General features: G+C 30.2%; 1 protein-coding gene across 3 annotated transcripts in view; it reads left to right on the top strand.

Annotated features, from left to right (window-relative positions):
* The window catches only part of LOC106692720 (protein arginine N-methyltransferase 1), a gene marked incomplete at its 3' end in the record, with an annotated part of 34,643 nt that extends 13,667 nt beyond the window's left edge, over positions 1–20,976 (top strand). For 2 of the 3 annotated variants that reach the window (XM_014438831.3, XM_014438830.3), the window contains 8 exon segments: positions 2,759–2,834; positions 3,910–4,130; positions 6,951–7,186; positions 8,963–9,030; positions 12,417–12,537; positions 17,057–17,225; positions 19,096–19,210; positions 20,524–20,976. In XM_014438831.3, the coding sequence (XP_014294317.1) occupies positions 2,759–2,834; positions 3,910–4,130; positions 6,951–7,186; positions 8,963–9,030; positions 12,417–12,537; positions 17,057–17,225; positions 19,096–19,210; positions 20,524–20,678 (1,161 nt within the window). 3 annotated transcript variants of the gene reach the window in all.
* Between the last annotated feature and the right edge of the window lie 11 nt (positions 20,977–20,987).

Below are 20,987 nucleotides of genomic sequence, written 5' to 3'. Positions count from 1 at the left end.
CTGATGAAGACCTGAAACTCAGGTCGAAACGTCGGCATAAAATAAATAAATATGGTTTTGTTTATTTATGTTGTTCTTTGCTGACCGCACCCTCCCCCCCCCCTCCCAACTTCTCCAATGATATATATTTTGTTTTTATTTACTGAATGCCACATTGATGGCCAATTTAAGAAGTGTTTTCGGAATTACATTTTGTTTTCTAGTTTGAAATAATTTTAAAGTAAACAAATACTATGCAGCTTAATAGATTCCTCGTTGTGTTATACATTTTATGATTATACTAATAATGTATTATGTAGAGGAGGGGAAGGAAAGGCATATTCAACATTTGCTCTGGGCGGCAGAAACTTACACAGCACCAATGAAGGAAACCAGTAGGGTCTAGTGTGGTTATTAGATACAAAGTTTGAATGTTTCATATTTATTTATTCCTTGCATAGATTAAGAGATAAAATTTTGTCAATTTTAGCCAATGCTGTACTCCTACCAAGCAAATTGCCGATGATCATTTTGACTTTTATCTCTTTGGGAAGGTAATGCTTGCATTGATTTCTTCATGAGATGTATGAAGGAAAAGCAGCCAAACAAGTTTACTTAGATCACTCAAGAAATTCTTCATAGATTTATTTGAGAATAGCTGCACATTTCCAGCTATCCTTTCATGAGCCCTTAAACATCCCCAACTCATACATGATTGATACGAAAAAAAACAAAATGAATACTCTTGTACAATGCATAATTATGCAATAAATGGGTCTCGAGCGCATTCTTTACCAAACCATGCCACACAAGCTTACCTAGTGTACTCAAGAAGCTCTATATAGAGTTATCCCAACTGGCCGTTTTCAATGTCGCCAACTCTACATGAGTACTATGAGCCAATTTATTACATATGAATACCAAATACTGATGATCGATTTAAAATTTCATTTTGCTGTGTTAGTACACTATTAATCAATTCTTGTCTAGTAATAAAAAATTTCTTTATGTTTATTTACTTTTTGTAATAAATAAAAAAAAAAAGTGAATTACACTTCTACAACAAATAGGTATATTTGCAGAACAATTAGTTATGCAACAAAGGGCCTCAAGCACTTTTCTTACCAAAATACCCTACACAAGCTTACCTGGAGTACTCAAGAAGTTCAGTATAGAGTTTTGTGAGAATAGCTGCACTTTTTGAACTATCCCTACTGTGTAAATCTGTTAGACTCTCATGATACGATTTTATTAAACCCTCACCGCTTTGAGTTATATTCTACAAATTCGATTTTAAGTTGAATACAAAAAACATTGTTTGCTTAATGTTTCATTTTATTTTTATATTCAAAAAAATTAATGTATTATAAAATTGTTTATTTAAATGATTAGAAATATTATTTAAGTTAACAACTACAGTAGAACTCCAAAAGGGTTAATTTATAGTAAATAATACTAAAATCTTAATGAAACCCGTATATCAGGTAAAGATTAATATTCAATATGTAGGTGAAATATTTATTAGCATACAATGAATTTAAATTTTTTTTTTTCATTAAAGGGATGAGAAATCCTTCCACACTTTGGCCCATTTTTATCTTTTGTGAGTTAATGATAAAGTTGAATTTATTAGACCAATGTTAAACAGTTTTTAAAAAAATCTGTAAATACATGATTTAATTTAAGTGAAAATACTGGGCAATAGTGGTAATACCCACAGAGGATGAGGAATCATTCTGAGATGTGCCATTTGTCTTAAAAGTGAAAGGTTAAGAGACATAAATAAAAAAGTAAAATTTAAATCTAGTATAAGAGTAAACAACTGCACAAAATAGATTTTTTTTGGGGCGGTACTTAACACAAGTTTAGTTTAAAATAAAATATTTTTAATATATATGAGAAATAAATGAAGTTTTATTTTTGGCTTGTAAAGTTGGAAAACTGTTTTACCCCAGGTAAGAATCTGTCATAGTAATTTAGCCATTTATTTATTTCATGAAGTCATCTTGACAGCCATTTTAGTTTCCTCGGCCTACCCATGGAAATTCAAATTATGATGATAGATTCTTGTGGTAAATTTAATTCTAAAATGATCTTGTTCTTTCACTTTGTTTGATTTTCTGTTCTGTTTGCATGCAAATTGTCAAAACTGCAAAACAGTTGTTCTCAGTTTTTGATAATTTATGCCTTTAGGACGCATTGAATCAGACAAATAACTGATATGAATGTGTCTTAAAATTTTATTTTTATCAAAATTCGTGATAAAAAATCCAATACCAATGGAAAAGCAAGAATTGTGTGTTGGAGATAAGTCAGAAAATTAGCAATACCCTAAAAATATAAATATAGATCACATGCCACTGTCATGACCCACCAAAAATCAAATCAAATTTTTAAAAAATTAGAAGAGGAGTAAACGTATATAATGAAACACCTTATGTATAAAGAGTAATTAAATAGTATTTATTGTTTTGTTATGTTTTTAGATATATACAATATTTCAAAATCGTTTTATTTTTATAGGTAAATATGTGGATCATGGCCATTAAGTTTTTGTTACTAATGTTAAGAGGTTTTTGTTTTTTCCTCATAACCTTTTTTCAACATTAGTTCACTATTGGAATCATGATTATTAATAACCTTTTTCAGCATTACTTTACCATTACAATTATAATTATTAATCATAATATTAGTTATTTATGTTTTATATTTTGTGTTATTTAACTCTTTGAATTATTCTGTTCTATTTTTACTTCCATTTACAAAATTATTCTTTCAGATGATAAAAAGAAGTACAATGGATGAACAAATGATTCAATGTACTGGCTTCGAAGGCTCAACAAATTTTAACCATGGTAATACAACCATTTTTATTTAGCCTTTTTATAGTATGTCAAGTTCATCTTATGTTTGGTTTAGTATTAATATTTCTTTTTTAGATTTTTTATAATTTTATTATTTATTTTTCCGTGAGGATAGGAAGCCTTTACACATTTTTGCTTGTATTTATGGGCTTTAATCCAGTGTTTAAAATATCTTATAAGGTGTTCCCCTAAACATAACCCCAATAACTGAAATCTTTAATCAAATGAAGATTCAGAGAAATTTGAACTGTGAAGTAATTCATCTCGGTAGTGAGTGCTTTATGATGTGCTGAGAAAATTTATTGATAATTGATTTGGTTTCTTAAAGTTTACTATGGCACAAGTGGATTATGGTGTCACTCAGGAATTGCTATAGATTCTAGAGACTTAAGTAGATGAAAAAAATCAAATTGTTATTTTCGTCTTTCTGTAGGTTTCAAAGCTGATTGAGAGATAGTGGCATCTATTTCTTAACTAGTTAGTATTCTTGCTGAATCAATGACTTAGTGAAATTAATGAGTAATGAAATTGGTACAAATTTGGGTACACCTCTGATCCATCACAATTTTTTTTTCTGGATCAGATTTGAACTATGGAGTTGTGTGCATTATTCTGTTATAGATGATTATGGAGTTGTGTGAATTATCCTTGAATTGTCTCTGAAACCACAGTATTTCTTCCAGACTTTGTCTGAATGCATTCCCAGATGTTAACAAATGATATTGGTAATTATCATCCTGGTCAGTGGAATGAATTTAAATTGGATTATGCCCTTGTAGTTTAATAGAAAAATTCTCAATATCTTTGTAATTTGTTGTTATATGTATGCAATGTTCTGTAAAAGAAGAAACCATGGGTAAATGAACAATATAATTAGATGATTAAAAAAATGTATAGTTAAAATTAAAAACTTGATAAAATTTACCTAACTTTTCTCCTCATTCTTCTGTAATATAACAATGTAAAAATAGAATATCATCTAGATATCTGAACCCGCTTATATTTTACCAATTTGCAGGTGCTCTTAATGGAGTATTAAAAACTCATTAATATAATTATTTTGCAGGTGATGGAAAGATGGAACTTGCTGAAAATGGTTCTGTAGATAGCTCCCCTAGTTCTGATTTATTAAATATTTCAGAGGATGTCCAAGCAGATGAGATGACTTCAAGGGATTATTATTTCGATTCCTATGCTCACTTTGGTATTCATGAAGAAATGTTAAAAGATGAAGTGCGAACATTAACGTATAGGAATTCTATGTACCATAACAGACATTTATTTAAGGTTAGTTTTTTCTCCTGATATGTTTTGTTATTTTATTCATGAATATTCAGGATCAGTTAGTCATTACTTCTTATACTTCAACTAAAAAAAAAAAAATGTCTTATTTTATATAATTTTTTTTTGGGGGGGGGGAGGAGGGTTATACATGCATCTTAAACCCTTAAGTTTATCCTTCCCAATCCTGCCAAATACTAACCCTAAAAATGTATTTATATTAATGTATTGTTTTATTATCAGAATGTTCTTAAAAGTGCCTATACTGCCTTTTTTCTGTTCTCTGTGAACAAGGTAAACAACTCCCTTCATACTGTCCAGTTTGACAAAGGTATACATTTATGAAACAGTTTCAGTCATAATATACTTTGAACCAACCAGATGGTTGAAATAGAGCTTTTTATATATTACACAGAGAACCGAAAATTTGTCTTTCCTTAAGTGCACTCTTGTGGCATCTCAAGTTAGTCAAAATTAAATATAATATTCATTTAGTAAGAGATTATGTGTGATTTAATATTTCATATAGAATTTTAAACCTTCCTGAAATGCTCAGTTTTCTTGTTATACATGAAAAACTGAAAATTTTGGCTTTTTTCTTTCTTCTTTTTATTGTGAATTTGACAGCTGGCGAGGTGGAAAACATAATAAAACATGGGATTCTTGAGAAAAAAGTATAAATCTTTCCTGAAATCACCATCTGGACTATCAGTATAGCTCGATCTAGCAGTGTTGCAGCTTATATCTATATATTTTGTTTGTCAATATAAACCTATTATACCTTTGGTTACTTGATGTGGTTTTCTTGGAGATATTGCTTGTGAAAGTACAGATAGTTTGTAGGGGTTAGCTCGACTTTATTGCTACGGACATAGAGTTCCATGGTGTAGCAGCAAACTACCCATAGCTTGATAACTAATCCCTTTGGGATCAATTCGGCAGTTTTTTTCTCACTGACTCATTGGGGTTCAAGGGCATTGACAAATCAATCTACATCCACTGGTCTGTCCAGGGTTAGCAGGCACTTGAAAACCTATATTTGTTTTTCCAAAGCAGACCATTCATGGACAAAACCTCAGAGCGGTTGTTGGACATCCTGGAAGAACACAATATGATTCCTGATTGAAGTACAGGAGGTAGGGTAATTACTACTACACCCAGTCTGTGTGAGTTACTTCCATTAGGCTGATAGGCCTCACAAGCATGGTGGGAGAGTGAGGAGAGAAGTTCTCTCTTCCCATCATGTATGGCCACCCATCTAAGTTCTGACCATGTTCGATGTTACTTAAGATTGATTACTTATTGCAGGCTCCTTGACCCACCTGGCTACCCCGGCCCAGAGGTACATATATGTATGTGTGTATAAAATATGAGTTCTGAATTCTAATTTAAATGAAGAATTGTATATAAATATAGTTTTCTTATTAAATGCTGAATTGTTATTTCATAGTCCTATTAATAGTAAATTTTACATTTTAATTTTCAAGTTTAATGCTAACAAATATTAATAATGGATTTTAGTTAATTGGTAAACCCAAAAAATTATGACGAATTCGCTGAGTGGGAAAAGAAAAAATTAAGGTGTTTTGAATAAAAAAAAAGAATTAATATTTCTTTCCAATACTTTTATCTTACTGTTACTCTTGTCTCCTGCAATGCAATACCCATATTATTAAAATAGTTTCTAAAAACATTAAAGAGTTCAAACAATATGAAAAATTATAACAAAACATAGGCTTTAGTGGAGGGTCAAGATATACAATTTTATTAGCAGCTATGATATACAGGAAGTGTTTCGGTGGCAACTTAATCATTAAAGTTTCTATCCTTTATTTCTAGAGAAATATATCAGATAGAATTTTAACAAGAGGAACTAATGTTATTCTGCAATACCTGTATGTTAGGAAAATAATTGAAAGTCACCCTACTTGTCCGTCCATTGTAAAATCTTTCTTTGTCCAAAACTTTACTACACTGGTTTAAGCTTTCCTTACCAGTTGCTCACAGTTCAAGTTGTCCCAAATTAACCTCTCTCCTTCACAGATACTACTCCTTTTCTTTGGTGTTCTGTTAGGTTCCTTGCTATTTCTCGATCTGTATCATTCCAAATGTCACCTCTATGTGGACAGTTTTATGATATATTTTTCCTTAATACCATTACTCTATTACAAGTTACAAACAAACTTCAAGATAGTGTTTGAAAATCATACCATTGGGTTGCTTATAGTGCAGTTAAATCCAGAAAAGAAGAAAGACAAAATATTATGTATTTGCATCACCTCCTCTATATTCTTTCCCAAGTCCTTAAATTTCAACTTTAAATTGAGAAATATCAATGAATTTCAATTTTTCTTGACCATAACCAGTGATGTAGTCCTAAATTTTACAGTGTGGGAATGCTAACCTTCTTCTGAGAATTGACTAACATCAGGCAATCCAGAATGCCCCTACTCCTTTACAAGTTGGTTTTTGAAGTGCTCACCAATTTTTAGCCTTAATGTCAGTGTATAACCAAACAGTGCAATGGTTATATTGGTTTTAAGATTTCAAGGTTTAGTAATAAACTTTAAAAAAGTAAGCAGGTAGTCACTTCCCAGTACTATTTAAATAATTTACTGCTTTAATAATTACTCATGTAGTTTCCAACACCGTTCCGACCCACTACATCACTGGCCATAACTCAGCAGAATTGACAATAGACTGCTGTTTCAGGTCTATGCCTATAGATGGTGTATACTAATTGCTTATTTATTTTTTATTTTCGACTAAGTATTATTAATTGTATTTGTTATAAAAATCAAATAATTATTTGTTTCTTTATTGTAGGATAAAGTGGTGCTAGATGTGGGATGTGGCACTGGAATCCTTAGCATGTTTGCAGCTAAAGCAGGAGCAAGGAAAGTTGTAGGTATTGAGTGTTCTAATATTGTTGAATATGCAAGACGCATTGTCGCAGATAACGACCTTTCAGATATAATAACCATAGTTAAGGGAAAAGTTGAAGAAGTTACACTACCTGATAACATTGACAAAGTAGATGTTATAATTTCAGAATGGATGGGGTGAGTAAAATATTTTATAGGTTTCTAACCTTTGTCAGTTTTGATTAAGTTATTTATTTATCCTTCTTTAATTTTGTAAGTGTTTTCTAAAATAAATTGGATGAATATCAAATTAAACCCATTTCATTTCCTTTCTAATCATATTGTAATGTGTCATCTCATTTTAATTTATCGGTCGTCCTTTAATTAATATGCTGTTTTTAGCCTCAATTATACCAAATCATCACTTTGTATTTGAAATGGGGATTTTTACTTTAATTTACCCCTTTCAAAATATGTCTTTATGTATTTTTATATACTCTGCATTTTTCCGGATATAGGTCAAGGTTTTTTCTGAATTTGTCTCAAGCAAAAAGGACCTGTATTCAAAGTCGGCTTATATTTGGGGTCGGTTCCAGGAAAATTTGAGTTCTACCAAAATCGATGCTTTTAAGTTACTTCATAGTTTGTTATCGGGTTTAATCTAGGAGTTGAAAATGGAGATGAAGGTTACACAAAACCATAACAATTTAATAGCTGATGTCAATAGTACTAGAATTAAGATTTCAAAATACTAAATTGGTAAATGCCAGCTAAAAAAAGGTACATTCTACTTCCAAAGCTTCATTATATTTTTCTGATATTCCTTTAATACATAGTATCTGATATCTGATGATCTACATAGTATAGTATCTGATTCAAACCTATTTGTTTCTTCTTAAATTATGTATTTACATTTGGCAATTGATTTCTTATTACATCAAATCCTTGTTATAATGAACTCAAATGATTTATTATTATTCTGTAGTTGTAAAATTAAACAACTACAGAATAATAATAACTCCTTAACATTTTACCCTGAAAATTATTTTCAAAATTTGGAATCTGCTATATTCAATTCAAGCAAATATTGTATATTTTATTATTCTTGGTACTATGGTCCTGCGAGAACCTGGAAATCTCTTATCACTTTCCTCCACTCTTCTATCCCAGGTTAGCATCCGCCATCTTTCTGGTTCCTGTTCTCTTCAAGATGTCCTCCACCTCATCCAACCATCTTAAGAGTTTAGTATATTTAAAACCTGTTTCTACCTGTTTTCTTTTCTGTTCATATATAAAAAAGAAAAGAAAATACATTTATTATTACTATTTCATACCTATATGTATAACTTAACTTTATTTATATTTTATTATTTCTTAAAAATATTTTTGTAATATTTTTTCCTTCCAATTTTTCTAGTTTACAAGGGAGCAGAATATTCCTAGACATGGGTTTATTTAATTAAAATTAAGCAATAAATGATAAAATCATTTATATATTCATTTCATAGTAAAAATAAACTAATTTTGAAAAAAAGAAAAAAATGTGATCCCCTGGAAAAGATTTTTTTTTTCTCTACCACATGCAGTAATAAGAACTGATTTTGTTGTAATTAGTAAATGGCATCATGCTGGCTATAATATTGTAGAGTTTTAAAGGTACTAAGAGTATTAAGAAATGAAGTAACAAGCAAACAAATATGCATCAAATGCATCAAACTATAGAAATGGTAATTTTAAAAGCAAATCTATCCTCCAAAAAAGTTGCTTTACTAAAATTTGTGACACATGCTCTATACACTCCACTGTGTTTTGAGAAGTGTCTCACACCAGTATCAACAATATTAATAAACTTTTAGAATTTATTATAATTTTTGATTTACTTTATAATATTTTGATGAGTATTTTTGATTATTGATTTTTAAGTACTCTATAATCTATATTTAAGACAAATATATATACCATGTTTTGTTTTAGATATTGTCTCTTCTATGAGTCTATGTTGGATACAGTTCTATTCGCAAGAGATAAATGGCTAAAACCAGGTAAGTTTTTCATCATTTTCCCCCATAGATATTTATTTATTTACATCTATTTTTAAAATATATATACTTGCTATTATTAAGCTCTGGCATCCTTCAATGAATTGAGTAAACCTCCTGAATGGCATTTTTTGTTTTTCATTACCTATTATATTACTTGGCAAGACACGTTTAAGAGCTTTAATACATCTGAACTTCTGAAATTTAAACTTAATATTTAGCCATCAGTTTTTATTAGTTATCATAAGTCTTTTCTTTATAAATTGAAAACCTTCTTGTAGTGGTTTCTTTTTTTTTTTTTAATTCCAGTTTTATTAGTTATTGACTTGCAGCGTTACTACCCATTGCAGAGTCAGAGCATCTTTTGTTAGCTTCTGCCAGTTGTACCGATCTTGAGTTACTGTTTTTCAGCTCTAGGTCTTAAGCAGGTTACTTGTATCACTTGTTACTCTTGTCTTTTCAAGGAAGCCTAGGTCAACCAACTCTTCTTGTTTTCTTATAAATGTTTAGTTAAAACTTTTTAGGGGAAATTTTATTGTCTTTCATTCTTATAACATTCTCAGTCCGACTATCCATCCCTGGCATATAACTTTGACTGATGTCGCATCATTCATAAAGAAACTTAATTCATTATTGGTCCTTCTCTTCTCTCCCTTAATATAGATTAGATTATAGGCAGTGCGAAGGATTTTGCACTCATGATGAAATAAATTCTGAATATAAAGAAATAAAAAAAGAAAAAATTTTTTCTTGGTTCAAGGTCCAGATCTAAGAGCTCTAAATTGTTTGTCATATTTCTAAATGATTTTTATAAAAAAATGTGGTTCTTCTAATATAGAATATTCATATGGCTTTGTAAGCCCCAGGCAGCAGGGAGATTACCCCTAGTTGCCACCAGCTAATTTATCTTTTTTGTGGATTAAACATTATGTTTCCCCCAGGGCTTCAGGCAGGAAACTTTTCTTCACTCCACATCTCGTATAAGGTCGTACAGCACTTTACATTAAATATTACAGGCCCACCATATTTTACTATTTCTCCAGGGAAACCATCAAAGCCACAAGGTACCATGTTATTTTGAAGCTCCTCAATTGTTGTCATGACTTCATCCTGATGTGGGAGTTCATTATTGTCTCCAACCTCCAGATCAGTTAATATGCTTGCTTGTCCTTAAAAAGCAAAAGAACCTGAAAGTGTTGTCCCAATCTTTCAAGAATTAGGCTTTTTTAGAGAATAGGGCACCATCAGCATCTTTACAAGCACTTGTTTCTCGTTTTAATGATTTTTCTGTTATGATTGGTTTGGTGGTTAAATGTTCAGATCTTAAAATTTATAGATCCTCTAGTTGGTTCTTTTTCCAATATCTCTTCTTCCTCTAATGCCAATTGGTTCCCCTCTCTTTTGTGTTTACGTTACTCTTTCACAGTTCCTCTCTTATGTCTTAGGACATGTGGGCATCTGTACTGGTCTTGTATTGCATTGCTGTTCTACATTCACCTCCTAACCACCACTGGTTTTCATGTTCTTTCTGTTGGGTGCTCAATACTTCTCTGGTTACACCCATGATCACTTCCCAAATTTCCTTCTATCTGTCATGAACACTCATATTTTCAAACTTGTCTATCTCTCATAGCTTGTTTTCCACTTAGTTGAAGTACGTGGAGCTGGAGTATCTTCTTTCAGTTTTAGTATCAGGCCCCCTAGGTGCATTAAGTTCTAAAACTGGATATGTGTGTGTTCTCTGAAGTGCACTATGATGCCAGTTTTTCATTATTCTCAATAAATAATTGAATTATAAAATTAATTTGTGTACAATATCATTTTATTAAAACAAGTAGTATAAGGTAAAGGATCTGTATATACTTATATTTACCCAGAAACATAAGTTAAATATATTTTGTATTTTAACAATTTAACCAATAAAGTAAAAACAAATAATAATAAAACAGTAAACCTTTTTTTACTGGAGAGAGAATAAACTACTAATCTGTCTAATTACTTTGCCATGTTGACAAAAATAACCTTCTAAATCATTCAAATGCTTCATACCCTAGGTGTATAGATAATTTATTACCAAAAAATTGGATTAAAAACTTTTGGACTTAGTGGTTTGTTTATTTTCAAAGTTAGCAAATATGGAAAATCAAGTATATATTTCAAATTACATTATAAAGAAATTTGAAGGGGGCAAGAAAATATATTATGTATGTTTTTGGGGGTCTCTTAACCAGAAGGCTTTATTTTGGCTCCATTTTCTCTGTCTTAGTTTCTTTTTTCTTGACTTTTTAACTTTAATTTATCATTTTTTCTTTATACTTAATCATTTACCCAACCACTGCCATCATGTTTAATAATAGTAAACAGCTCACTGTCATGCATTTCATATTTTTATTATTTACTTTACATAACGTTTCTGACAGTTTCCTTCCAATTGCTTCACTACAATAAGCGGCAGTATACAATAGCATGAACATTCTCTCTTACTATATACAACAAAATGGTGAGGACTAAACAAATTATCTGAAATGATACCTTAATAAAGGAAATGGGTAGGTTTTACAACTAGAAATACTTAATAGCAGCTTGGAAACTGTATGGCCTAATTTGAGTTTTGGTTTGTGTAGGAATATATTGCTTCCCTCCTATATTTCTGCTGGGTCAAGGGTTGATATTTTTTATTTCTTTTTAACACCAAGCCTGGGATCTTTTTCATCTACAGTTAGTTTTTTTTAAATATTACTTCTAGATTTATTCACTGTGACTCTTCGCCAATTGCTAAATATGAACTTAGTAGAGCTAGCAAGCTAGACGAAATTTTTGAGGAGAATAATAAATACAAAGTTGTTGCCGGCTGTCTTTGATCCAAACCCCCTAGTGGTCCTTTATTAAAATATAGCTTCATAATTCCGAATTTTGTTGTGCTGTGTAGGATTATTGTCATCCTTTGCATGATCAGTGGGTTTTTTATTTCCAGTAGTAGGCTGACATAATTCTCTTTAAACCCCAAGTTAAAAGTCTGTATTTGCAAAGAGTTTTAATATTTTCTGCACTTTTATAATTCTTATATAGTAATACAGTTTCCATGAAAATATGAGATAATGCTACAAAATCTAAAAATTTTATATATGCCATCTATGTTTTCAGATTAACAGTCCAGATCTTATTTTTGTATGTCTTATTTTAATTTTTTTTTAACTTAATAATTATTATTTATAATATAGTGATATGTTGAAATCATCAAATGTTATGTTTGTTGTTTGGTATCATAAACTAAATACTTCTGGGATATAGTAATACTGCCCTCTCGACTTTTCGCATTATTTGTATAATTTGGTTGTGTATGTATTTATTTATATTAATAAACATAATTTTTCTTTTGGTTTCTATAGGCGGCCTCCTTTTTCCTGACCGTGCCTCTCTCTTTATTACTGCAATTGAGGATCGGCAATATAAAGATGAAAAAATCAACTGGTGGGATAATGTATATGGCTTTAACATGAGTTCTATTAGGTAATATTCTCTCCTTGCCTTTTTAAGTGATTTTTAACTTATTGTTTTTTTTTAATTTTTTTTAAAACGTTCCTACAATCAGTTACTTTATTAATTATAATAATTCTTTAATTAATTTTCTAGCTATTTTGAAATTGATTACCTAAAGTTTATTTAACTTATTGTTATTATTTATAAATGAAATGATTACTTAAATTATGAAAGATAAAGTATGAAAAGATATCAGTCTGTATAGATGAGGATAAATAATTTGTTGTGTTCAGTGATAGTTGGGTGGTCATGGGTTTCCTCAAAGAAATTTTAAAGCTGAGTTATGACACACTCTAACGATTTTAAAAGAAGATAAAGTAGGATTATAGGATTTGAAACTTTATTTATTGGTAGGATTCAATTGATTATCTGAAGTGTGGAGGAAAAATGATGTTTTGCAAGGAAAGTTTGTCAATATGGCAGAGTACAGGCATAAGGATTTTTTTTTCTCTCTCCCACTTTCCAGTCACCTCACATTGGGTGCATATATTTCATTACATATTAAAATAACATCTAACCAAGGAATATATCATGCTTATACCTTATAATGCAGTATAATATACATTTTACAAACAATTATTTGTTAAAAAAAATAAAACAAAATACAATTATATTTATTTGCACAAATGAAGAATAAATTATACCTTAGAAGTATAATGCCTATACCATAAAAGTTTGAATAACTATGACAAAAAGAAATATATTAATAGTAGCAATTATTAAACTAACATTAAAAGATAGATTGTGCGGCAAGCTGTTTATTCAGTTCATTTGAAGTAGTCAATCTGGTCCACAAGTGCATTTAATTCTGAGAATTATTCTTCTATAAGACTCTTCTTTGAAGGTGACTCCATTCAACTGGACTGGTAGAGCTCAGTTTGGGTCTGTACCTGTCCAACTTGAGACAATTATATATAAGATAAGATGTTCATATGGTTGTTCTATTTTTCCATTTCATTTACAAATTTTGTTTTTGATCAGTTTGAATCTTAACCAATAGCTTTTAGCTGATACATGTCCTGCCATAAATTGAGTTAGTTTATAAGATAACTTTTTAAGTTTTTCTCTTTCTTCTATTGTTTTATGAACTCATAAGTATATTTCCCTCTTGTTATGTCCTCCATCTTTGGTTCCATCTCTGTCTTGTTGTCATTTTCAGGAAATGTTTAACTGCACTAATTGGTGCCTTGTTGAATACTATCAGGAGAGTGGTGTCACTCGCTGCAGCCTTAGCCGCTTCATCAACCAGCTTATTCCTTTAAATACCAGCATGTACTTTTACCCATTTAAAGGAAATTTTTGCCTTGGCTGTAGCAAAAGATCAGCGCCTGATTTCCTCTACAAGGTTTTCATGTATGTGTATGCTTTTCAATTTACATAGTGAGATTTGACTGTCAGTATAAACACAATAATCAGTAATAGAGGCGTGTATGTCAAGGTCACTTGCCAGATTCAAATCCCTAACGGCTACTCCATTCACAGATAAAATATTTTGAATTCCTTCACTTATTCATTATGTTCACTTACTCAGTGATAGAATCTGCTTCCTCAAATCACTTAGATTTTATTAATTGGCTTGAATTGGCATTCTTCGGGTGATTGATGATTTGAGTTTCACTTCAGATGCCCTGTGTTTTTATTAGTGTTAATATATTTTTTTCATGTACTTATTTATTTATTTTTACAACAAAAGCTGTATTGAACTACCTTTATAATAACAGAGGAGTAGGTAGATACTTTAATAATAACAAAACAAAACTGCAGTTTATTCATGAAATATATTAGCTGCATTAACTAGCTAGGAACATGTTTGTTAAGTACAATTGGAGCAAGTAGGTGCCTATTTTAATAGCAATTGGCTATCAACGAATATCGAATATTAAGTATTTTTATCTTGGGTACCAATAAATTAAACAGGTACAAGTAGGTACTTAAGTACATAATTGACACTATATACTTGCATTATAATTCAGAAAATAATATTAATTTGTCAAATTTGGTAGGATATCATAAAGTCAATCACAGGTTGGTGAACATTTTCCTACATATGGTTCAGAAGTTAAAGCCGTTTTTTGAAGTCAAGCCTTTGAACAATCTTCAGCAATCTATTTTTTAAATTAGAAATATGTGGGGTTTAATTTAACTTTTTTCTAATGTTAAGCCTAAATATTTTATTTGATAATTTGGTAGGATTTTTTTTCATTTAATGTAATATTCAGGTTAGGAATGCAATTTTCTCAAGAATATAATATATTTATTTTTTTCAGGTTGCAATGTCAGTTAATTATTTTATTTTTTCCTAAATAGACAATTTTTTCAAGACCTTGTTACGTTGTGCTTATAGCTGTTAAAAAAAATTAATTAAAAAAGTAACAGGATGTCATCAGCAAATACAAATAACCTTGGTCTCATCTGCTGTCACAAATCTAACTATGCCCTACATTATTTATTACAAAGGAGGGAATATGAGGTAAAATGGCTCTTTGATGCTCCTCTGCATTTCCACTCACTAGACACTGTCCACTACCTAGATCTGATTTCCTCTCTTAGATAAATAACTTTTTATTATTAAATAAATGTTTTGAGGGCACATTCTCTTTGTTCATGCTTTTAGAATCGATGGCCACCAAGCATGGTCAAATGCACTTTTCATGTTTAATAAAACGGCTTAAACTTTTATTACGATTGTAATGTAGCCAAGTAGAAATAGTTAATTGTATTGGAAAAGTTGGAGTAATTTTGACTTTCAGCTATGTTCTATTTATTTTTTTAAAAAAAAGTTCAAGATATTTTCTTTAAGTTAACAAGATGATTAATAATGGTGAACAAATGTTTCTTAAATCATTGTAATGGGTTGACTAATATAAGAATATTCTGGAACTTGATTGATATAGTGATCGAAACGTGATACTGATTTATTTAATGCAGTCAGTTTCAATAAATTAAATTTTTTATCAATGAATTAAATGAAGTTTGTATCTAAGGAAGTTGAAGCATCACCTTATTAACCCCAAATCTGCTGTGGTGCCAGGACGATTTCGGCCTTGGGAGAGGGAGTGTGTTTAATTTTATTTTGTGGGGGCCTCTGTGGTAACTTAGAGCAAACTGAAGAGAAACCTGGCTCAGTTTGGAATTGGTTTGATCTAGCTCTATTCCTGATTGGTTCTCAGGAAATGGTCTCATGCCGGTTTTAACAAAAATGGTTCATTAGTACATTGTTGCTTTAACAATTATTTTGAGTGATTTTTTGCTCTTTTATATTTATATACTCATTAATTCCTTTGTTATTTATGATCGCTCTTCTGCTATTGTTGTTTTTGGGTAGCTTCATAAGGTTATGCATGGTTAAGTTGAAGAATAGCTTACATTTTGTGTGAGTCCCCTGCTCTCCATGAATTTTTTGAAAGCTTTTGCAGTGGGTTATATTTTAGAGGGTAGGTACCGAGAAAGGATTGTGATATCTGTCTTTTCACTGCCGCTTCGTGGTTTAAGTTGTGCTGTTCAAGATTTAAGAGGGCATTTTCTTTTTTTTTAAGTCACTGCTAGCTATAGTTTTAATCATGAATTATAAAGAAACTAGTTAGACCTTCTGGAAGACATTATCAAAACGCTGAAATATAATAATGTGTAATACAAAATGTAATAATCTAAATTCATAGAAACAATTCTCTCTTGCTCATTATTCTCTCAACAAGATTTCTTATTTGAAAATTTATATTTAAGAATTATTTTCTTCTGACCATGGAATTTGTATGAATTTTCAGGATATTACTGTATAATTAATTTTTGTGAAAATTATTTCGTTAAGCTCATCCATGGTTTTAATTGTAATGATACTGTAATAAATTTCAATATTTTTATCATTATATTATAATTGGTCAATTATTTATTGATTACTTATTAAATATAGATGTACCATTATTGCATTGGCCACTGACTATTGTTCCACACTAAATGGAACAATTGTGAGGGTAGAAACTGTGCAATCTATCATTGTATTCCATCTGTTTTCCACACTCATGGTTGGAAAGATTGGATTTTGGAGTGGTTTGGTGAAGTTAAGAACTGTTGGAATTCCAAAAAATCATCACAAGATTTCATACTTGTGATTTTTCTGCATTTCTTTTGGCATGGAGTAGTTAGATTCGGATAATTGTCAGTGGCTTTTTAAATTTAAAATTGTTATTAGAATGAAAAAAAGTTCGCAATAACTTAAGTTAAGACGATCTCTCCATTAAATCAACTGAAAATTTAATCTAAAATTTCAGAATCTTTTTAAGGTTTTAGATCAGTGGAGACATTAAAAGTATGCCTTTCTGAACTTGATGTGTTTGGCATTATTATTATTTATTTTTTGCTACTTATGAATAATTGGCTGGTATCCAGCTCCCTACTATTAACAAGTTGCTTTTGATATGTCCTTTATGCGTGTTTCCACATCTTTCACAAAGGTTATACATATAACTAATTGTGCTTTTGTTTTATTAAGGTCTGTTGCGATAACCGAGCCATTAGTCGATGTTGTTGATCCTAAGCAGGTGGTAACCAATAGTGCTCTATTAAAAGAAGTGGATCTCTATACAGTGACTAAAGATGACCTGAACTTCACTTCACCTTTTACCTTGCAAGTATCGAGAAACGACTATGTCCAGGTAAAGGTACTGCACCCCTTGTTTTTCTTATTTATTTTTTTAACATGTTGGGTGCCAACTATTGGGCAACTCATAGTTTGCGTTATGGCCTAGAATGCCAATTGTGAGTTTCTCATAGTTAGTTTTTTTTTACCATATTTCTGTAGTTATGGTGAAATTGGTAGGTACACAAATATGGCAAGTAAAAAAACTACCAGATACCTTATGGTTGGCATTATAATGAAAACTAGATCATAGCGATTACTGTGGGTTATTTCATATTGGCAGTCAACATGTTAAATGATATTTCTTTATTTATCTCCTCTTATTTTATTTATTTTTTAATTTATGTATTCTATTATACCTGGTTAACATAAAAGGATTTTTTTTACCTCACTTTATTGTAATTTTTTAAGTAAAAATTTTAAAATATAATATAATTTATAGTAATAAAGATCGATCATTGGATTTTAGATTAAATTAAAAACTATTGGGTTGGTTAGAAAGTAATGACATTTTTTATATCTTAATAAATTATTCTTTTTTTCTAATAATTATTATATTTTATATTCTCCATTTTGTTTTATAATTTACAATTTTTCTTTTCATTTTCTCCTACTTGGCCATTTCTGGCATATAGGGTGGTTATTCCACAGGTTACCTACCTATTAGAATAGGTAGAGCCTGAGTGGAAAGGTCAAGATGGGCCCCCGAAAATGGAAGTCAACTCGCTCAGGCCAAATTCAAACCTGCCCTGCGTTAAACTAAAGGTTGCTAAGGAGACTCCTTTACCATCTTAGCCACTATGGCCTGATTTACCATTTACTATATTATTTAATTATTTTCTCCCAAATGTTTTTTTAATGAATTTAATTTTTATTCTTAAAAAGCTATTGATGGGAGAAAAGTCCCTTTTAACTTAATCTATGAACATTTGATAATGTCATGTATGTTTGATTTAAAAGAGTTTAGTCTCTTAAAAGTGATTAATCAAGGTTTATATGACTTACCTCATGATCCCAGATTATGTTTAAAGAAATGGATTGTCATGATTTAGCTTTTTATGTGAATCATAAACAAAATTTATGACCAAGTTTCTGTAATTTGAGTTTTGCATCCAAGTATTTAAATTGGAAATGTTTACAAGTTTCTGTTAATGCGAAACAATATTTTGGAAATATAATGAGTCTTCTATGGTGGTGTAACAAATAAGGTACATTCCATCTCCAAGACTTGCTCTTTTACAGTACACCATCAAAACCTGCTGCCTTCCAGCTTCAGGTTTTAAGAGAAACCCATTCATTAACCATAATCGATTCTCCCCTTTTCATATTTGGAAGTTTGGCTAGTTGGTCATTATAAAGTATGATGTTAGGATGTTTTTGGAATCTCAGTATCCTTTCAAACCGTGTGCCCAGCCCATCAAAGTTCTCCAAGCTTGATAAACTTAAATAGGTCACCATCACTTTGTTTTCCTTCTCTAACTAGGCCGAATATTCCTTGGACAATTTTATTTTGTAGGTATAAAACCTATTCTCACCTACATTCGTGAATGCCTTGGCTTTTGGCTCATATGTTAAAACTTGAGTCCTATAGATGGCCACAGTGGTATTTTATAGACTATTTTTATACCCTCACCAATGAGCCATTTGATCACCAATTGACTTAATGGCAGAGTGTAATGAACTCCTCCAGTTGTATTCCTTACAATTGGCAAGTTGTTGTTTATTTATCACTGCTTTATGTTAGTGGAGGGAGGTTAGTTTTTTTACATCTGTTATTATTTCATCCCAACTGGTATGAAAACCCTTTGTGTGTTTCTTTTCTTATAATGCTTAAGATGTGGTGAAGATATTGAATTTTTTTTGTTTTTAATCATTCATGTAACTTTTTTCAGGCATTAGTAACGTACTTCACAATCGAGTTCACTAAGTGCCACAAGAGGGTTTGGTTTACTACTAGTCCAGAAAGTCCATATACTCACTGGAAGCAGACAGTTTTCTACTTGGAAGGTATAAATTAGAAATTATATGTATTATAACAAATATTTAAGTTAAATACAATAAGATAGTGATTGATTTTATCAGTGAAGTCTATTTATTCGTGATCTAGAAGAAATAAGTTAATAATTGGAGGTATTTCATTTTAATATGTTTTTAGTTTATACACTACTTTGGCTATTATAACTCCATTCAACTATTCCTTATGGTTTGGTAATGTAGGAACTGCTAACTTATCAAAATGATTGCTCTGTTTATGTTACTGTTTACTGAGTAGTGTTTAGAGATATATTTTCTCATAACTTTCAATTATAGAAGAAATAATAGGCATTCCGTTTGTTAGGTCACCACTTATATGCTGAAAATATATTTATCTTTCATTACAACTCCTGCAATTATGATTTATACATATTAAAAAAAACTTCTAGAGATATTCTAAATTTTTTTTGGAAACACGTAGGTTCCATCATTCAGCTCAAGAATTCCGGAACATTGTATCCATGTATAGACTTGGAGCTCTCATGTGGGCCGCATACTTATTTGTCTATACATGTTCTTTAAAATGAATATGCTCTGAATAAATAATCTCATCAATAAATAATCGAAAACAGTGTTACCTACTTGTAGGCATTTAAAATAAAGAATTTTATTTATTCATTAAAAGTGAATAAAAAAATAAAGTAGTGTCTTAAAAATGAAATAAGAAAAGTAGAAACCATTAGAATTAAAAATAACAAAACATGTATTAGGCCATTAAACATTTTGAATTTTTGAAGACCGAAATTTGTTATAAAAACTATATCTAGGTCAATCCAATAACATTTTGGGTACAAGAAATATTGGTAAAGCCTCGCCTACCACCAACCCGAGTGCCCAAACATTAATAGAAAAATTTGGTTAGGAGTAAGTTGAAATGGTTATTAGATAATTCAAACCTTATTTTAGCACTGGGAATAAATGGTATTTTTCTTGAAATAAGTGAGGTGGAGCTGAAATTCCCAAGGTACCAAAATTACTATGGTAAGAAAATTAGGAGAAAAATTTAAAAAAATGGTGTCATATTCGAGTATAAAGTTTTTTTGTTAAAAAAAATATTGTAGCGAGGAAATAAAAGCAAGGCAGGTAATGTTTCTTTTTCTAAGTACTATGTAATTATTATTGAAAGGCCTCTATCCACCATTCTATTTTGTAATTGTGTTGAAAAATTATATTATTTAAATAACTGCTTTACTACATTAATTTATAAATGCATCTAATATAGTTAGTTATAAATTTATAATATATGTTTAGTTTAGTGAATTAAATTGTTTTATTTATTTTTTTAGGATACATTACTGCCAAGAGAAACGAAATAATAAATGGAACATTTGCTTTAAAGCCCAATAACAGGAATAATCGAGACTTGGACTTCAATATTTCTGTCGATTTTGAAGGAGAACTTTGTGATCTTCATGAAGATCACATGTACCGGATGCGTTAGCTCCTATTTACGCTTAAGATATTTATCTCTTTATTATTGTCTCCTCAGTAAATGTATTATACAGCATTTTATTTTCATAATTTGGACATTTTTTTAGTGTTACAACTTATTTTTTCATATAACTGTGTTAATTGAATTTTTAATTTACAAAAAATTTGCATATTAAATTTATGCATTATTTTTTATTTCCATTATTGTAGTTTTAATTGTAACAGGGCAATGAGCTCTTGCTTGTTATATTTTATGTCCTTTTCAATATATACATATATGTATGTATATTTATATGTAAAAAATAAAATTGTTACAAAT

This window comes from Halyomorpha halys, unplaced genomic scaffold (genome assembly GCF_000696795.3).
Source record: "Halyomorpha halys isolate HHAL.00 unplaced genomic scaffold, Hhal_1.1 Scaffold68.1, whole genome shotgun sequence".
Taxonomy (NCBI): domain Eukaryota; kingdom Metazoa; phylum Arthropoda; class Insecta; order Hemiptera; family Pentatomidae; genus Halyomorpha; species Halyomorpha halys.
The sequence above is the reverse complement of the archived record's forward strand: the minus strand, read 5'-3'. Positions and strand labels throughout refer to the sequence as shown.